This window comes from Meleagris gallopavo, chromosome 1, assembly GCF_000146605.3.
Source record: "Meleagris gallopavo isolate NT-WF06-2002-E0010 breed Aviagen turkey brand Nicholas breeding stock chromosome 1, Turkey_5.1, whole genome shotgun sequence".
NCBI classification, from domain to species: domain Eukaryota; kingdom Metazoa; phylum Chordata; class Aves; order Galliformes; family Phasianidae; genus Meleagris; species Meleagris gallopavo.
This window is the reverse complement of record NC_015011.2, coordinates 21,900,605-21,920,298: the sequence shown is the minus strand read 5'-3', so window position 1 is coordinate 21,920,298 and position 19,694 is coordinate 21,900,605. Positions and strand designations below refer to the sequence as shown.

Genomic DNA, 19,694 nt, shown 5'->3' with positions numbered 1-19,694 from the left:
CTTGCTCTTCTCTTCCTGCAACCAGGTTAATGTTTTAGGCTGGTGAATGACTGGCTCAGAAGAACCCTGTCTCAGTATGACTATTCTATTCAAACACATGTGCTGAATATTTCAAAATCAAGACAGAGAGAAACCATTTATCTTCAGTTATAGACAGATTTTTAGAGCATTGCTTTCACCTTCACTTCTCATATGTGGACTTCCAATAAACCAGCCTGCTTTCTGAATAGAAAAAGGTATAATGAGGGAATATACTTGAATTTTGATTTTTTCAATTCAGTCTGTAACTCAGCAGGTGGAATGAAGTCACTTTACACTTCATGCGTTACCCAACAGCATCCATTTCAGACAAGACGACTGAATAGAAGTCACAGCATGAAAAGTAGACAAAAGTGAAGGTGATGGGGAAGAAAACAATAGCTCCTGCCTGGACTGTTTAGACTGAAATGCCAGTCTTTGGGAATACCCTATAGTTCCTTGTTCTGCCCATTTCACTTTCACCAGAGACACACAAGTTCAGTGTATGCGTTGCTGCAGCCAGAAAAGTTCATTTGTAAACTAATGACTTTGATGGGAACCATTACAATGGAATATTTCAGAAGAAAAATGTTGCAAAGAGGAACCAAAGAAGATGCTATTGTAAAGTTACAAAGCAGTTATGCAGAGGCACTAGAGGAAAAGGAATCCGTTGATTCAGAAACAAGGACATGTTTTTATTTAAACACTCAGCAAGGCCACTCTTTTAGAAAATGATTTTTCTGTTCGGATATTTGAGAATGTCTTAAGAATGTCAATGCACAAAAGCAGAAATGCCATTTCTTAGCAAGCAGTCTGTTAGCTTGGTCATAATGCTCTTCCTAGCAAGAAAGGGAAGGCACAAAGGAAGCTTGAATTTCTCAGTCTGGGTCTCAGCAGCTTGTGATCAACCCTGCGCTAACAATTCTGTTCGTAAATCAGCAACAATGGCAAAGAGACACATTAACTACCAGCATGCTTGCTAACTTTGTCAGAACTTGTGAACTGCATCTTTGTTGCAGGTAGGAAAGAAAACAGTCCCCACTGTTTCCAGGTCTGAAAGTTGAGGCTAGGTCTGCTGCACACAGCCTACTACCAGAGCTCAGGTCAGGGCTCCACTGTGTTTGGTGTAGCTCCTGCAGCTCCACAATGATCTCCTTTAATGTACTTATTCCAGATGTTTTGAAATGAAAGCATGGCTATTGTGTTACAGCCTACAGCATGAAAGACTTTATATTTCAAGCCCAAAGGTGTGGCAAAAGAGCATGGGGAATACCTGCAGGACCCCAGTCTGCTAGAAGAACTTTGGAGAAATATGAAGGGTAGAAAGAACCCAAGCTGATTCAGCCTTGTTGGCAGTGCCTACCGAGAGCTGTATTTAGCACATAGCTGGGATCTTAGAGAGTGCCTATGACAAATGGACATCTGGGGTACGTCCTATGAGACTGTTTCCTCATCATTTTAATTTAAGAAATTGAACGCAGCCATTGGTGTGCTCAGCTACGTCTTGATATAGCCCCAGGATACTTTGCAGGTCTTCTGTGACTTGTGCCTGAGTTTTTCGGACTCCTGAGATTACCAGAAATCAGAAAGGTGAGTGACACCCCTGCCTGATTATTTGACCGATGTCAATAGATTGTCCCTTACTATAAAATTCATGTCTGAAAGAAATTGGTAATTTGAACTGCAGATACAATTTCATGTCTATATGCTCCTCCGTCATGATCATCTTCATGATCACCTTCGATGATCTTTCTCAGGCTTGTGGAAGGTCTAAGATCCTCTATGAAGTAAATGGGAAGAATAAATTGAATACATCATGTCCAGAGTACAAAGCTCTTTGTTATGTTGTCCTTCTAATTCTCAGCCTGACTTAGAAAACTAAGATGTATAACGCCATGGATCAGCCTAGAACTTTGGCCTGTCATGCATTGTCTGTGAAATTCTTTTTCCCTTTTACTATTTCTTAGTGCTGCAGCAGATGAATGAGTGGATGTATTATGTGTATATATGTGTCTGTCATCCTCAGTGTGTCTGCGTCTGTCCTTGACTTACTTTTCTTCTTTCTTCATGTTTCTTTTTTCCTCCTTTTTACAATATCTCAGTTCTAGTTAGACCCTCTCTGTTCAACACTTCTTTTATTCCTAAAACACTCATAATGCTATTCAGAGAATATCTGTACAGAAGGAATAGACAGAATACAAACAGAGTGCTTACCACTGTGTAAATGATGTGCTCCCTGAGATATTTTCATGCACTGCACGCACTGTTGTCCTTCACTTAAATTATGAAATAAAAAGAAATATATCTACCTTCCTTTTGAATTCTTGAAATAAGTTTGAGCAATTATCACAGTATATTTGTCTCGTTAGGCTGGAATCAGTAATAAAAGGGCTAGAAACAACAAAGACAGACTGAATAGGAAATGCAAATATATCAGGTTCTTCAGGGAACTGACAATAGAAGCAGGCTTTTATGGAGAATGTCACCAAATAAAAGCCAGAAATTCTCCTAACTTACCAGTATGAATGTCAAGATTCTTGAGAATATTTTATTCATATTCAAACGTATTTTAATTTGGATATTATAATCAATGATTATATAACATTAAACTCTCTGCCAAATCACTCAGACCACAACACTCAGCTCATATTCTCACAGGTGGAAGGCACTGTCTAGGCCAATGAGACTTCACTGGCTCAAGGGTGAGAAAAGCAGCCACTGTGACTGACTGGTTGCAAGACAAGATAAGCAAACAAGTTGGGAATAAAACCTCTCTTTTCCCTTATCCCTACCAGGAGTCAATTTTAGGGATTTACTCAGAGCATCACAGCAACCTCATTTCATGACTGCAAACAGGTTTTTCCCTTGTGGCAGGACTGGATCAGTTGAGAGGAGGAAGATCAATTATTTTTTGAATTATTGAACTTTAAATCTTATTTCTTACAGCACTCTACAGACCTAGTGTACACAGCAGGCTGCAAATGCATGTCATCTTGTAATTTGATATATTTCCTGTTCCATTCTTCACTTCAGTACAAGGAGGACATGGATAAAATGGAGCAAGTGCAGTGGAGACCATCATATCAGTCAGGGGCGGGAGCACTCGCTCAGTGAAAGAGCATGGGTGAGCTGGGCTTGTTCAGCCTGGAGAGTAAGTGGTATTCAAGGGGACTGAATGGCTTCTGCAGCAGCTACCAAGAGGTTGTCACAAAGATGGAGCCAGATTTTCTTCCAGTGGTGCAAGATGGGAGGATGAGAGAGGACAAATATAACTAAATTGAAATAAGACAAGTTCAGACTGGGTAAAGCTCTGACTGAGCTACACCCTGAGCAACCTGGTCTGACCTCCCAACCCTGCTTTGACAGGAGGTTGGGCTGGACGCCTCTTGAGGTCCATTTCACCAAGTTATCCTAAGATCTTACCTCCTATCTCTATCCAAGATCAGAGCTGGTCCTTCACAATGTGGAATAAGGCACAGATGGGGCACAGACTTTTTTTAATGAATGAAACTTCTAACACTTAGCACAGAAAATCAACAACTCCATTTTTAACAAGTCTTTCACTCACAAGAGGAAGGAAGACATAATCACATGAGCATCACTGTGACCAGTGAAACAGTCTTTTCCTTGAGTGGAAAGAATTACAGAATTATCCTACCTCCCTGTGTATGGGGTCACACCACCATTCCAACTATGCATTTTTTCTCCTTGTGGTAGCACAGTCAGAAGAACTCAGTACTGCATGATTAGTTGCCAAGCTAAAAGAAAAGCTGTCAAAGCTTCCCTTAAACTTCAATATTGTTCAAAATGTTCACTGGAAACACCATTCACTAACACAATACAAACACAGAATGCAGGATGATATCCTTCTCCCTTGAATCTGTCTATACAATGCCTAAGAAAGCACACTGCATTAAGGAAGTATAAACTGAAAGATTTATTATTTTTTCTTAAATATAATCCATATAGAAAGTCCAAGACCTCTGACAAAACTTTCATGAACCAATTTCTGATGCGTGCAACATCTCTATCTGTTGAAGGAATCTAGAAATAACTTGCTTCATTCTAAGGTTATTAATTTAAAAATGCAACATTAAATTACCTGTTGCCATGGACATGAGAAGCACAAAATGCAAAGCTGTAGTGGAGTAAGGTTGGATCAATGACAGAACCACTTTCTGAATGTTCAATCAACTCATTAAGATAGCAAAGATGGCGGTGACAACCTCTCACTCCATAGCGAGCACAGTATTCATCTAATACGAAGACCTGGCCTGGGCTAAACCAACCCTGAAAGAAAAAGGCAAAAAGAAAACCACACACATGTTCAGATTTCTTTTCCCACTCACAGCTTTTATATCAAACAAAGAACAGAAAAACGTATTTTTGTGTGCATTACATAGAATTTTTATAGTAGAATGATTTATAGCTGACCAATGCTTATAGCACCGGAAGCTGGATCCAACAATAAACATCTTGCTGAAAGGACTAAATGTCAAGAAACCATTTGCTACAAGTTTGTTCTGAGTTATCACCACCAGGAAATGCATGGTTAACAAAAACAAGGTAATACATTCACAGTCCAGTGTGGATTTGATTGTATCAAAACCTTTCTACCTGATACAAAGTTAATTAACCCTATAAAATAATCAGTTTTATTAAAGTAATTGTAAGCTGTGTGAGAACATTTGGGTAACGGTGAGACACTCTAATATCATTGATTAAAACACAGTTTCTGGACAATCGGTTCCCTATGGCAGTAATTTTAATTCGAGTGACGAAATACAATTTGACCATTTTCCTTATTCCTTAGAGAATATGCATGTACTTTTAAGAGCTTTTAAACAATCAGTAAAAACAAAACAAAACAAAACAAAGCCAGGTAGTTTATTGAAGGAGATTTTATTAAGAGAAATATTATTAATATACCAATAGTAAATGGCAATTAGATATGCTGGGGAACTATAAAGGTTGCTCTGAAAGTAATGCCTCCTATTTATTTTCATGGAAATGACAGCAGAAGCAAGGAGTACAATAACATTACCTGATAGAGCAAATTCTCAGCTACTAAGCACTGTTTTTCAACAGTCACCACCATTAGCTGTGCACTTTCACCAGCAATGAACAAGACCCTACATCCTGCACTCCTAAAAATCTGCATGGCTGCTCAGAATGTGTCCTGTCGTTTACGTCACTGCCTCCACACCCTTGCTTCATATGTTCTTCCATGTCAGACACCATTTGTCAGACTGCACTTTTGCTGCCATCTATTGCATGGCAACAAAATGTAATGGAATACTGGTGGGAAGCTTCAATCTCTAGTGCCATATCAACAACATCTGCCTCTGAAGTTGTGGGCCAACATAATAAAATAGGAAGCATTACTTTTGGAGCAGGGCTCCTATTTTGACAGAAGGATAATTTGGGCACAGGCTTGGTACAGTATGACCCTAGCACAGACATGAGCAATGTACAGAGACTTTCGCTTCACTAAAACAGGTATTGAGGGAATAAATACAGAGCGTAAAAAAAGATTCTTGATGTGGAAATGGAATACAGAAGAGCCTTGGTTGCTTTGCCTTCCAGTATGAGAAAAGATGCAACAGTGATCTTCCAAGAAGCAGCAAGGACAAAAACATAAAGCTTGGAAAACCATAGCTACTGCACAGTCATCTTAAAGAACTGTTTTTCTTTGCTCTTTTCTTAATTGTGATGACATTTCTATCTTATCATCCTTTCCAAATGATTGAGAAGGACTGAGGAACACCTAAACTCAAATGTACAAATGACTCAAACAATTTTGCAAGTCATGAATTTATGACACCAATTTAGGAGATGAAGGCCGTATCTCCCCACTGCTTGTGAATACTTCTGTAAACTCAAATGTCTAATTTTTATAGAAAATAAAAGCAAAAATACTACAGGAAACTATGTTTAAAATACACTCACATCAGGTTAAGACCGTCTGCACTGTAACTTCACTAAAGGAGCTGCATAAGAACAAACTCTAAATTTTATATTCTCTCACAACTCCTGAATTAAACATACTATTGCAAATCAGAACATCTCAATCTTAGAAATCAATCATCTCATCTTCAGAAATCTGTTTCCTCCCGAGTCACATAATTAAAGTCAATTTGTCCATTGCCTTTAAAGAGCTTCAGCTGTTTCTAGAGAGAACATGTAGCTTAATTACAGCACCCACAGCAGTATTCAGTATTTTAAACTAATCTACTCATATAGCAATGGCTTATGTAATTTACATGTATGTTCACTGGAAAATAATGGTATTCTGCTGAAAGAAGAAAGAAAAGGGGATTTTAGCTGAATTTCTGCAGTAATGTGTGTCCTACCCCTACATATAGTAAACAGATTGATATTCTGACATTGCCACTGATCTCTCACCAAATTTTTATGCAAAACATGACAGACTGCTAAATAGATGCCAACTCCTGGCAATTCAAAAGCAAATGGTTCTTTGTTAAAATTTCTTGTGTTCTCATAGCAGAAAATCCTGACCGGAACACAAATTTTTCAAGAACTTATTAACTTCAGATTCTGTAGGAGAGCTGTTTTAATGTGTTCATTTTCATAGTAATATGGACCTTCCTCACCCTTGTCCAGCCCCACACCACATGTAGCAGTCACAAACACATAATTATGTGCTTCAGTTATTAGATAAATGCGTGCTTTTTATTTATTGTATCATTCCAAAAAAGTAGGCAGAAAAAACCCTCTTAGCTCCCCACTACCTAGAAGAATATAAAATTAAAGCTTAGGTCAGCTCACAGTTTAATATAGGGCTTAATATTCATTTCAAACATTTCTATCTTTTATTTTTAGAAACTGCATGTGTGATTGCTCCATATTTTCATGCAATAAAAGCACACACAATGTCTAAAAATGAAAAGAAATGAGCCGTCCAGGAAAAAATCACCACACTTCTATGTTCAAACATTCTATTGCTATCTACGTTCTCAATTTTATAATTTAAAAGGATATAGTTAAATGTGCAATTTAACAAAAAAATGATCACCCATTCTACTCATTAAAAGCTGAATTTAAAAATGAACAATAAGAAATGCATCTGCTTTATGGTTGCTATAGCACTGCGTATTTCATATAACCTCTTCTAAAAGTTCCTGATTTCAAGGTTATATTAAGTGTCTTACTATATTATTATTATAAAAAAAGATTTTGACCCCAATGCACTGTTAGAAAGCTAACCATTTTCTCTTTGAGTGCCAATTACTTTGTACAGATGTACCTTCAGGCCTCTTCTTTGATTCAGTGTGCAACCCACAGACAGAAAATGAGTCCTTTAACTTTTTCTATACATACTTATCCGGCAGTGTTTTAAAGAGGAAACAACTGTCATCAAATAATCTTTTTTTTTCTTTTCCTTTTTACACTTGAAAACAAACCTAAAAAAACCCATCATTATCTTTATAATACACGATAAGACAGAAGAATATAAGTAAAAGAGATAAAGTTATTTTTCTGTTGGGATGGTAAAGTGAAAAAAAAAAGTAAAAGTATGTTATGAAACATTTTAGTAAGAGTAGTAAGAGATCAGGGTATCAGATTGCATCTGGTGAAAAACAAAGCCTCCAGAAGTTACAAGGTTTGTTCCAAATGAAGACATGTAACAAATGTGTGTGTAACATGACAGAAGCCCATAAAATTGCTGCTGTTTTTCCCTGTTGAAAATGAAACCAGGAACAGCTCTTTCCTCAACTCCTAACCACACAAAGCAGAGAACTGAAAGTGCTTCAAAAAGTGAAGGGAAACTGCAGCTATAAATATAAAACATGCTATACCTGTATCTTCTCTCTTACAGGTGACTTTGAATGTGAAAAAATGTTCATTTTGGTACAGAGATTCCTCCTTACTTCTTTTTGTTCAATAATTATGTATTCCACGCTATTTTGCTCAGTAATTATAATTTGTTACATGTGACTCACACACTTGTCCATATATCTGTACTGATTGCCAATGGTTCTGCTTCCTTTCTTTTGGTGTTTTTTCTTCTTCACACCCTAGCACAGTGAAAAATCACAAGCTGGACGAAAATGTCTGACATGAGGTAACTGCATTTGTACCTTAAAATGCCTGTACAGGTGTCAGTAAATCCTACTGCAAGGGCTGTGACCGTCATTAAAACCTTCTGTTTTTATTCAGACCTCCACAGAAGACATGATAAATTTCAGCTGATAAAATCAGAGACAGTTTGGGTCTCTGCCTTCTATTGAGTGGCACAGCAGCAGTTTGCAAGTGTATAATTTTCAAATCTGAAAGCAATCGATTGGACCCTTTATTCCAACTACAACCACAGGTATTGAATGAACAAAGAAGAAAGGACTACTTTATAACAACTATTTCTCACTTCTTTATAGCTATCTTCTAGTCTATACTCACCAAACAAGAATAGGAGTCATTCAATCTGTGATCCAAGGTCTGCCTCTGAAGCAGTTGAAAGAGGAAAGCGTGGTCAAATTTGCAGGGATTAGCAGAAATAAACTCTTCCATGCCATGTTTCTGACCACGGTCTGTATCTGTACATACAAAGGAAAGAATGTGCAGAGGAATATATGTTAGTGTGCGTACAGATTTACAGATGCAAATGTAACATGGTATATAATTCTCAGTATATAATCTTGAAAAAATTGCAAAGAAACAAGTTACATAGGCAGCTGTTTGCAAGTTACTTCTTACAGAATCCTGTTTTTTATCCTGACCAATAGTATTAATTACTTTTCTACTATAATAAAAACCTGTACATTAAAACAATTTGGCAAAAATGTTCCTTTAGGGGAGCTCTACAAATGCTACGATTTACAAAACAATTCTATGAGCATAAAAAACGTGCCCTGTAATTTCTTGCGCTTGTGTGGCTCTTTCTAATTCTAGCAAAATTGCCAAATATCCTTCCCTCCATTAAAAGAAAAAAAAGTTTATGCATTTATTTCTAGAGATAAGAAAGAACAAATTTACTGCAGATCAGAGTAGCACTCATCGAAATACTCAACATGGCTTGAAGCCTACTTCTCAAATGGCAAACTGGAGCAGAAATGAACACACAGACTTGAGCTAGGTCATTTCCAGCCTTCTTTTTGTACTCGGCTTTTAATGAGACAAACCTTAATGTAGTAATGGCAAAGAGCTCCTTCAACCTTCAAGCAAAGAGTAGTGAAAAAGGGAGCAGCATTTTTGTGTAAATACATTGAGAAAACATACCATCCCAAATGGCACTTCAATCAAAGGCCCAAATTTATTGTTCTTCACAGATTGCATCTTTCAACGCCTTTAAACCCCGCGGGTTTATCAAAAGAGAAGCTCTAGTGATTGCTTTCATTAAAGCTATGTTTTGTCAAAGTCCTCAATGTGAATTATCTATCAAGTATGGACAGAAAAAGCCTTACAGTGCCCAAAAGGACTAGTTATGTATTAGCACATTAGCCGTCTTGGTTTGTATAGACTGTATTGGGGTGAACACTCTTATCAACTTAAAAATTGACTTCCCCTTTCAATTGTCTATGTTCTTTGTTCCTTTAAATTCAAACCTAGATCTTTTTATATTCGTTACTAGAAAAGTACAGATCTAAGTGTATCCTAAATGCAATTTTGAAAACCTGCATAGTACAAACCTAAAATTTCTAAAGAAAAGGAGACAAAAGTTTATTGATTAAACCCAATTATATAGCCAGGTTCATAATAAAACTCAATATTGATCTGCGGGCATGATGCTAACATAATCAGTCACATTTAGAAATTTAGCCCCAGATTATATTGATCCATGTCAAGTCCAACTTTCAGCTGTATTTGTGGATGGGAGAATTATTTAATTCAAGCTGAAGGATCTGCAGCATCACATCTTAGAAAGATGCAGAAACTAATTCATATCACTTGGCTTTGCATTGTCAAAGCAAGAGTCACATCCATGTGACAGATTTCACCAAGGTGAATGTTGCAAATAAACAATATGACAATACATTGATGGTGTAAGGTATGAAGCTATCATCCCAGAGAAATAACAGCATGTATTTTTAATGGTTAAAGGATCGGTAGCTTATGCAATTACACAGATTAACAACATTTCCATTAGTGTTAGACTAGCCTATCTTCAATAACAAACTTAGGTCATATTTTTGACACAGATGCAGGAAGTGCTCTCTCTTAATTAGAACAATTTAAATATATTAAAATACCTGAATTCGAAGATAAAGTGGTATCAACACAACTACATTACTGAAGGTACTTAACTACAATGTGAAAATATCCATAGATTCCAAAATGATACCCACACACCTAAAAGATTCCCAGCACAAATCTGTGTGACTGTTTTCCATATTTCTTACAAGCTTTCCATCTTATACGGATAATCCGATTTATTGATTCATTATTTAAAAGAAGGCAAATCATAGAAAAGAAAAAGGATTCATATTTACTACTGGCAGCGATCTGCACAAATTAAACACAACTAAATCTTTCTTAATTTAAATGGCTTTAATTTTTTTTTTCCTGTGGTTACTGCACATATATAAAAGATTCTCCTTTACAGAAGGAATTTTTTTTTGTAAATATTGAAAAGAAATTAAATCTTTTGAAATCAGACTGGATGTTGAAAAAGAAACAGACAGCATTCTGGTATTGATATCTAGTTGATCTGAATACATAAAGCAACCTACTGAATACAACATGGCTTCTGAAAGCAGAATTTTCTCTTAGATAATTTGGGCAAAATAAACAAAATACTTATTTTTTAAAAAATTTGCATGTTATATGTAATTCTACAGAAAGATCCACAACTGATTCCCATCATTTGGTGAATTAAACAGAACAAATAACAATGTCAAACATTAACAGAATGTCTGATACTAAATTTAGTCTAACAATAGAAAAAGTAATTTAAAACTTACCTTTATTGGCTGAGGAAAGCAAGAAATAATGGAAAAATAAATCTAAAGTAATATTTACATCTTATTTTACTATTATGATATATATATACAAAAGAATGTTCCATCTTTTTGAAATAAAATTGATTTTTAAATAGATTACAAGCTTAAATAATTATAAAGAATTAATAAATGTTATAGGAATGTGATTTAAAAATGGCTCGAATAACTGGATTTTTCAGATTCCTATGAGCTACACTTATCCTGTTCAGACGACGATCAAAGGCAAAAGCCGTCAAGAATGCTATTTTGTGATATACAGTTAAGAAAAAATACATTTCCATCTTCTTCTGAACATCCTCTCAGCCTTGAGAAATATCAGAAAGGAGAAATGGGAAGAACTCTGGGACAGTAATACTTCTGCTTTTTAGCAATTAACTCTCGTCTCTTGTTGATGAATTTGCTGTCCTGCTTTCAGTTTCCTCTAACTCAAACTCATAGTGTTGGCTGATACTTCCATATTATATGGTAAAATCCAGGCTACGCATTATTTCACAGTTTGGAAGCTGTTAGCCCCAAAAAACTAACGAACCTAGTTTTTTTTTTTTGTTGTTGTTGTTGTTGTTGTTTTTTTTTGTAGATCAGGGTAGATCAAATATCTTTGTTAAAACCACTAACAAAACTTTGTTAAAACAACTAACAAAAATTATTGTCTACTTTTCAGTAAACCCTTGGCTGTTCTTTTAGACAAGCATATTCAGTTTAGCAGAACAGAATTCTGAAGATGCCTTTTGCAGTCTTTGCAAGAAAATTCCACTTTTAGACCAGATACAAATGTGATAAAAAAAAATCATCACATCTTCACTGAATCAATGAAGTTGAGAGAATTAGGACTGAATTAGAACCAAGAACTCCATGTTCTTATAGCACATGTTTAGATGAGTGGTTCCTATTGATGAACAAATTATCATGTACCATCTCTGTCCTCTTCCAGCCCAGAAGCAAACACAGTTTTCTGTAGCATTTACTCTGTTCTAAGGTGATCTGCGAGAATTGGCCTTGTGAAATGTGACCTCTTCCATGTGGCTCCCAGTGAGTTTTAGCATTGTGGAACCAGTTTGAACCAATTCTGGCAGGCAGGAAAGCAGACAGAAAAGGAAACCTGGTACTGGTCGAATGAAGTTGCACATGCTCAATGAAAAAGACAGTGGCAACACATGCATTACGTTACTTCAAATGCCACTCCATACAGAGAGTGGCAGCTGATGCTGGAAGCATTTCAAATTCCGACCATTCACTAAGACTCCAAAGCACTGCATGCCTAGAAATACAGGCCAAAGAGGGAATCCCTGACCCCCAGAACCTTATCATTTACATACCAGACAATAAAATAACAGACCAAAAGTGGAAGAATAAGAGAAAGCAGACTGGCAAATAAGGCTGGAGCATGAGGCTGGAGATAGCACAGCGATTAATTACCACTATTTTGCTGAAGGACAGATTTGAGGAGGATACAAGATAATTTTCATAAGTTTTTGAGTAGCATGGTGGAGAGGATGAAGGTGACTTATTGACTTATTGACTGCCTAATGAATGAGTGGTGGAGGCTGGTTTCTAGAAAGGAGATGGGAGTAGTTGGAGACAAGGGGGACAGGGACAGGAAGGCGAATGGGAGGAACATGCAGGGAGAATGGAGATATTCCACGCTTACAATTGCAAGTATATGGTGGATATAAAGATGCAAAACCTGCTGAGAAAACTGTAAAATGTGAAGATACCTTTTACATATTTGTATTAAAATGATTGAATAAACCGAACATACACACAGAAACAGCTCAAAACTGTTTTGCAGGAATTGCTTTACAAGCACACTACCAAGCATTCAAAAACTGAGCAATTACACCATAAGATTAAGTAACAGTATTTCTTGTGTGCACTTATTGTGATACCAGTACCTTAATACTCATCACAGAGCCCTTGATACAATCAGTCCAAAGATTCAGAGCAATAAAATTTAAAAGAAATATGAAATTCATCATTTTGGGTCTCATTTATTAGCATACCATCAAACAAGAAAGAGAATTGCAATGGTACTTATTATTGGTTTATCCAAATAGATTGAAAATGTCAATCTTATACTTCCACAACTAATCTCAAAGCTTCATTTGACAAATTGCCTGCTCTAACTTCTTGATTGCACTACAATGACTGCTCGACAAGGATGATTTAATTGTCCACATAATCTTCCTCTGTGATGTGCCTTTGGTCAGGTGGATGTTTCATTTGGAAATCTCTTCAACTTTCCTGTCTTTGGTTTGATGTTTTGTGATACCAATTTATGCCTTTATGTTTGACTGACTTTACTACTTCCTTGGGACTTAATAAGTCAAATTTTATGTTTTATACATAGGATTTAAACAACATTTTTATAACAACTGTTATAAATGGTCTCTCTGAAATCTCAAATGAATTTTATCTATTTTCTGATGTTTTGATAAGTGACATTAATCCAAAAGAGAGATGAGGAAAATTATCTACCGCAAATCAAATGCTTATTCATCTAACTTCTTTTTCCATTTTCTCTCTTTTCTTCCCTGAAGATATTTTCACTCTGAATTCACGGTGGTGTAGGATGAGAATGATGTTTGGCTTTCTGCTGCCTCATTAAAATGTTACAATCCCCTTATGGGTCTTTATAATCCCCTTACTTGGTCTTTATGGCCAAGCTATTAACAGCAGTCGTTGCTCCATCAGCTTCTCTAACTGTATGAATACATGTCCTAAATATGCCCATTATATTCTTTATCAGGATCAGAAATTTTGTCTCTGGAAAAGTGATTTTAGTATATCAAACTTGCAATTGTACTTGTTTCTTTCTATACCTTTCTTTTCAGTGTTTCCTAGTTGCATCCACCTTCAGGTAAACACTGTGTCCACGAAAAAAAGCAACTCCTTGGTAATTCTCCAGCAGATGTATATGACATAGAAACATTAGGAGGTGAACACAGTCATCTCCCAGTACCCAGCTTATGGTCAGTTCATTGGAAGGTGAGTGGATGCATTTCTCAGCTGTTGCCCCATCTTTGCTTTTGCAGTGTTGCTTACATTGTACAACATACTTCACCTTAAAAATGTCCTCCAACGTGTGGTTATTTCAATCTTCAAAATCAGCTCACATTAAAAATTCAACAGATACCAGTGCTTTTGTGAGATGAAACAAGCTTTAAGTGTTCTTTACAGCTCTGTCAGGTTTTTGAATACTCACTGCTCGGTGTCACTAGCAAATTTTACTGTCTTCTAATAGTGTAATGATAAAAGACTACAGTACGAATAGAAGAATATGAGACCAAGTCACAGAGGACAACTATTTTGAGTCAACTGCCAAAGACTTCAGATTTCAAACCAGCTTCAATCTCAAAAATGCCTCCTCTCTTTCACTTTATGTATAAGGATTATTGGATACAGTCATGTTAAATGTTGTTAACACTTAATCGGTATTAAAAAATGCTTGATTTTTTTTTAGTTTTCTAGGATAGAAAAGTTGCTCTTTTCAGCTCCTGAAACAATAAAATCATATATGCTCCCTATACCTTCATGACCTAATACTTTCAAATAGATTAGAGAAAAATTTCAAGCTATTAATATTTGTTACCTACCTTAATTCTCTTTAAAACAATATTTTTCTGAAAGAAAGATGAGGAAAACTTAAACTCGACTTATTTATTTTTAAATTGTTATATGTAGTGTATTATTATACTGAAAAGTATAAAAATCTAGTGGCACATCTAGTGTCTTTCAACTCACAGTGTACTGCCTACATTTCAATTTTTAGACAACTAATATATAAAATCTATGATAAACCTGATCTAAATCTATAAAATCCTGAGAATAAATTGATGTTTTTCTATTCCACACTACACTGCCTGACTACTGAAAAATATAATATACACTAAACACCATCTCCATGGTAATATGTGGGTCAACTGTAATGAATACAAAGCTAATTGTCGCATTTTCATGGATTATAATAAAAATAATGACCTCCAAGTCAGGATTTCCCTGGCTGGTAACAATAATTTGAGTTAAAGAGCTTCTGGATAACAACAAATTGCTTGGCAAATTTCCCCAGTGAATGAGTTCTACTTAATTAAACTTCATTGAAGAAGCCTGTACTTATTTTAGCAAGTAAAATCAAACCAAAGCCACACAAAAAAGAAAGCAACTTACAGAGTGGGGATATATCTGCACTGACATCTCCTCCTTTAGGGTTCATCCTCTGAGCTTGACTTGCAGGAACAGGCTTATATGATTGACCTGTGGCTCTGTACATTGCTTGAACCCAGAGTATTCTATCCTGCTCATCGTCACTGGCAAATATTACAGAATCTCCTTCTTTAACAGCATTGAAAAACATTCGACCACCCTGAAGACCTGAAGCATGAAAGAAGGAAGGTAATCTTAGTGAGTTACTTCTAGATCATCAAGGTTTATAGCATGAGTTAACTGATTTTTGTGTGTGTGTGTTTGTGTAGGGGGTGTGTGTTAGATCATTTTATAGGTATTAATGACTGAGAAATAAGATAAAATCTAGAATGAGAGGGATTAAATGATAATATATGTATATTATCACTATTCCATTTCTAATTCAATTCCCATTTATTTCTTACTCATCTCTGTGTCATATGCTATTTTGTATTTCTCCAACATATTCTCCGTCAGGGCACCAGTTTCATAGATGGAAGTTTACTTTATCTCTTCCTTAACAGAAGCAACTCCATACCTTTTCTCAATCTTTCTGTTCCTTCTTTAGTACCTTTATTCATGCAAGTACTTTATTCTTTGAGTACATAACCAGAACAGCACACAAGATTCCGTGTGGTTGCACCAGGAATTTTTTGTGACATAACACTGCATTGATTTTCCAAATATCTTCTAAGCATTTGATAGGCTTTTAAGTTATTCTGAACAGTAAGCCAATGTTTTCAAAGACCAATATTCAATTTATTAGAAGTCTCTTAAATTCATAATCCTCCGATGTTTAGGTACAACAGAATCCCTTTTATTTACATGAGTAACTTCAACTTCCTTCTGCTGTAATATTACTAAATTTGGCTGTTTTTTTCTACTATCTGCAATTTTATTATTTTATTACTCTGCAACCGACGTCATCAATTATCTTTTCCAAATAATTTCAAAATATGATTCTACCATCAAAACCACAGTTAAAAAGGAAGGACTGACCAGAATTAGTAATTTTTCATTAATTTGTCATTATATAGCCCTACAACATCTCAGGTAACACTAGTGTTTCTTCTGACAGCAAGTTTCTTTCTAAACTCAAGATTTTTCACTCTAGAAAATCTTAAAATCTTTAGATGCAGAAAAAAATAGCCTTTGTGATTTTCAGTACTAGATCAAACTAGTAATAATAATAAATAAAATCAATTTAGATGTTTTACACAAACATATCGTACTTCACAATGATGAAAAATACCTGTGTGAGGAGCTGTATAATCCACAGTGTATCCTTCCAGTTGCATCAGTTCCTGAGGTTCAGACTTCTTTTCTCTGTAACTGCACATTGCAAATGTGTATTGGCTAACCTGAATAAGACAAGAATTCTTATTTGCTCAATTCCTTTCCAGAGCTAATATTTCACAATAACGTACACTGCTTAAATTAGATCTCAGTTGCAGTAAAGAAATAAAACATATTTGTACTTTTTTCCCGCTTCCTGCTGAATGGAAAGAAAAAAAACCCATAAACACATCTCTTTGCAGCCTTCTGAAATACAATATATTGTAGGCTGTTGTTTTGTGAACAACTGAAAGGAATCAAACTAAGTTCTGCCAGGAAAAATACTTGGTACTAAAGAAACCACTCATTCTACTGCGTGAGAAAAAAAAGGTCCTGCATTTCAAGAACTTTATTTTACATATGAAAATAATCTCTGCAGAAGGACTGCCACAAGTGCAGCTGGAAAGACGAACATGTAACTGACCAGTTTGATATTGAACCTTCAGTTTGCTTTTGTAAAGCCTAATATCTACATCTTCTGCACCTCTGTCATCCTAAACCTCTGTCATCTCCAGGTTGCTTAGCTGTTTGTGTACAGTACTGCATTCTGTAACAATATCAGTTACTTCTGATCGAGTGCAACAGAAAAAACAAAACAAAACAAAAACCAAACAATAAAAAGAGGATTTTCCACCTCAACATTTAAGACTCCATAGAGAGATAAGAAAGAAATAAGGAGAACTGAGGAAAACGTTTTTGGAAATATTTGGAGAGGAATCTAACAGCTGGGGGAGGAACAGCAGTCATTGGCAAAAAATTGAAATGTTGCCAACCTTGAAGAGCTGGAAAGACTAAGAAGAGGTGACCAGAAAAAAAGAGCCTGAGAATCTGCAAACACTAGAAGTTTAAAGGAAGTTAAATTACACAGGCCTGTGAAACTCTTGTCTCCAGGAACTGCAGGATGTCTGGCCATGTGACTTGTTTTGAACTATTATATCACCTCTTAGATCTGCAAAATTTTGCAAGGATAGAAGCTTGTCTAACAGACGCTGGAGTGTCCTCTGCTTAGTTGTTCACTGCTTATCTAACGGCTCTCTAGATCTATAGCTCTGGCAACAACTTCAGGAATGATTCTTTTTGACATAAAACAGCTGATTTCAGCTTCACTAGTTGGCACTGTACCTGCACACTAATCCACCTCAACATCCATTGACTTCAACTACCACCAACTGAAGGACTTCTGACTCTTTAAAAAAGACTGAGATATTTACGGAAAATAAGAAGGTATGAGATCATTATCTGCATAATGCTCCTCTGAAAATAGTGTGCCATTTTAAGTATTTGAGCTATTTAGTAAAATTCATTTAGAGAATGCCAAAGAAAACAGGATTATGCCACAGGACAAGGCCTGGTAGTCAGGGCCTGACCCAGGCCCAGTGACCAGCAGGGGAGTCAAGAGGCAGCAGGACAGCCCAGGACCCTGAGCACCAGTCAGCTCTCTGGGGATAGGGATGGTACAGGCTGGGCCAGGCTGTAGCCTCTTCAGGGTCCATGGATAGGATGGACAGGGTTATGGGGAGCTGGAGACTGGCCCACTGGGCTTGGGAATGATGCCTGGGTGTTGAAATTGTGGCCTGGGAGCTGAATATGATGGCCTGTGTTGTGGGCAGGGTAGGGGCAGTCCCTAAGGCATGGGGTCATTAGTACCTTCAGGGTCTTGACACAGGTTCAGCCCAACCAGTGTCATTCTATCTAGGTCCAGTAGCACTATCACCACCAGTACTGCTTGGTATTTCCCTGTTTATATTCCTAAGAATGATATCATGCAAAATCACAGAGAAAACACTAGGTAGTCACACACCTCTAAACCCTCTGCAGCTATCACTGCCATTAATGTCAGCTCCTTCCTCCCTTGCTGACTGATTTCATTTTTGATTCCTGACGCTGCAGTAAAGCCCTTTTTCAAATTATCCTTTTTGGTCAAATGAAATAACTTGGCAGACACATCATCCACATTTTCTTGTCAACAACTGTATATAACCATATTATATGGACACACTGAGCTTTCAAAAATGAAGCCTGCACATAGTTATTATTGAAGTGCATTGGAATCCCATTTTTTCAGATTTTCTTCTCTACTGCATGATTTAAGGATCAGTTTGTGGAAAATCTGGGCTATATGGCTCTGCTGATTTTTAATCTTACCACTATTATAGATTACAAGGTTGTTGGTTTTACTTTTAAAAACATATTTCAAATGTGTTTTTCTTTTTTTAAAACAATTTACTAAGAAATATTGATATCAAAGAAGCTTACAGTTCATCAAGATATCTGAAAGTCTCTCAGCCAAAGAAACAAATAGAAAAAACTCTAGAAAAAAACTGCTGGGGAAAAAAGTTCTGACAAAATAAAGAAATACAGGACTTGCCTCTGCTGCTTACATTCAGAACCTCATAAACTCTCTTCCTTATTGTTAACTGTGGCTACATGTAGATATTACAGTGGAACCAGCAGAAACAACTTTTTTTTTTTTAATAGATCTGTGTCTGGCTGCATGTATATTTCTAGTAGTTAATGAAGCTGTATGTTAGAAGTCAGCAAATTATTATCTTCATGGGATAACAGATATGCATAATTGTAGCAAAAAATACAGAACACATTTTCAAACATAATCAAGCCACCTTCTTAAATAGTAATGCTTGACAAGAGAAGAGGATATCTACTTCCTATAACTGCATTTACCTGAATTTCATAATTTTCCAGGAATCAAAACTCCTAATTTTCAGATGTTTTACCCAATTTATAACAAAGTGGGAAGCTGAAAACAAACCTGTGCATTCATGATGCACAGAGACAGGCAGCAATCTGAAAATGACTTCTGAGCAGTGGCGCTAGGGGATGCCCCCTCTGTGCAGAAAGACTGTTCAGTGTGCCAGGAGGAACTCTCACTGCAAACCAAGTGGCTGACTCTGGTCCCTGCTACAGGATAAATGGGCAGCCCATTTCAGGAGTTCATCTGCTTGGACTAGCCCACATATCTGGGCCGTTTAGAAAACAATTATCTATTGAACATATAACTTTTCAAATATTACAAAAAAGGAAATTAAAGTGACAAATTAATCTGATTTTATATTACTGAAGATTATTATCAGTGGACAAAGTAAAACACAGCACAACCAGCTGAAGTTTCTTACCTACCATGTTATATCCCTGTCTTTTTCTAGTTTAAAATGAACAGCCATTTAGAGAAATGATTGGATCATA

General features: G+C 36.3%; 1 protein-coding gene across 9 annotated transcripts in view; it reads right to left on the bottom strand.

Annotated features, from left to right (window-relative positions):
• Positions 1 to 19,694, bottom strand: part of CADPS2 (calcium dependent secretion activator 2) — a 239,584-nt gene that overhangs the window by 96,355 nt on the left and 123,535 nt on the right. For all 9 annotated transcript variants that reach the window (XM_031553158.1, XM_031553160.1, XM_031553159.1 and 6 more), the window contains exons 9-12: positions 16,408 to 16,516; positions 15,141 to 15,344; positions 8,437 to 8,573; positions 4,121 to 4,308 (exon numbers count right to left, since the gene is read on the bottom strand). In XM_031553158.1, coding sequence (XP_031409018.1) covers positions 4,121 to 4,308; positions 8,437 to 8,573; positions 15,141 to 15,344; positions 16,408 to 16,516 — 638 coding nt within the window. The remainder of the gene's footprint in view (positions 1 to 4,120; positions 4,309 to 8,436; positions 8,574 to 15,140; positions 15,345 to 16,407; positions 16,517 to 19,694) is intronic.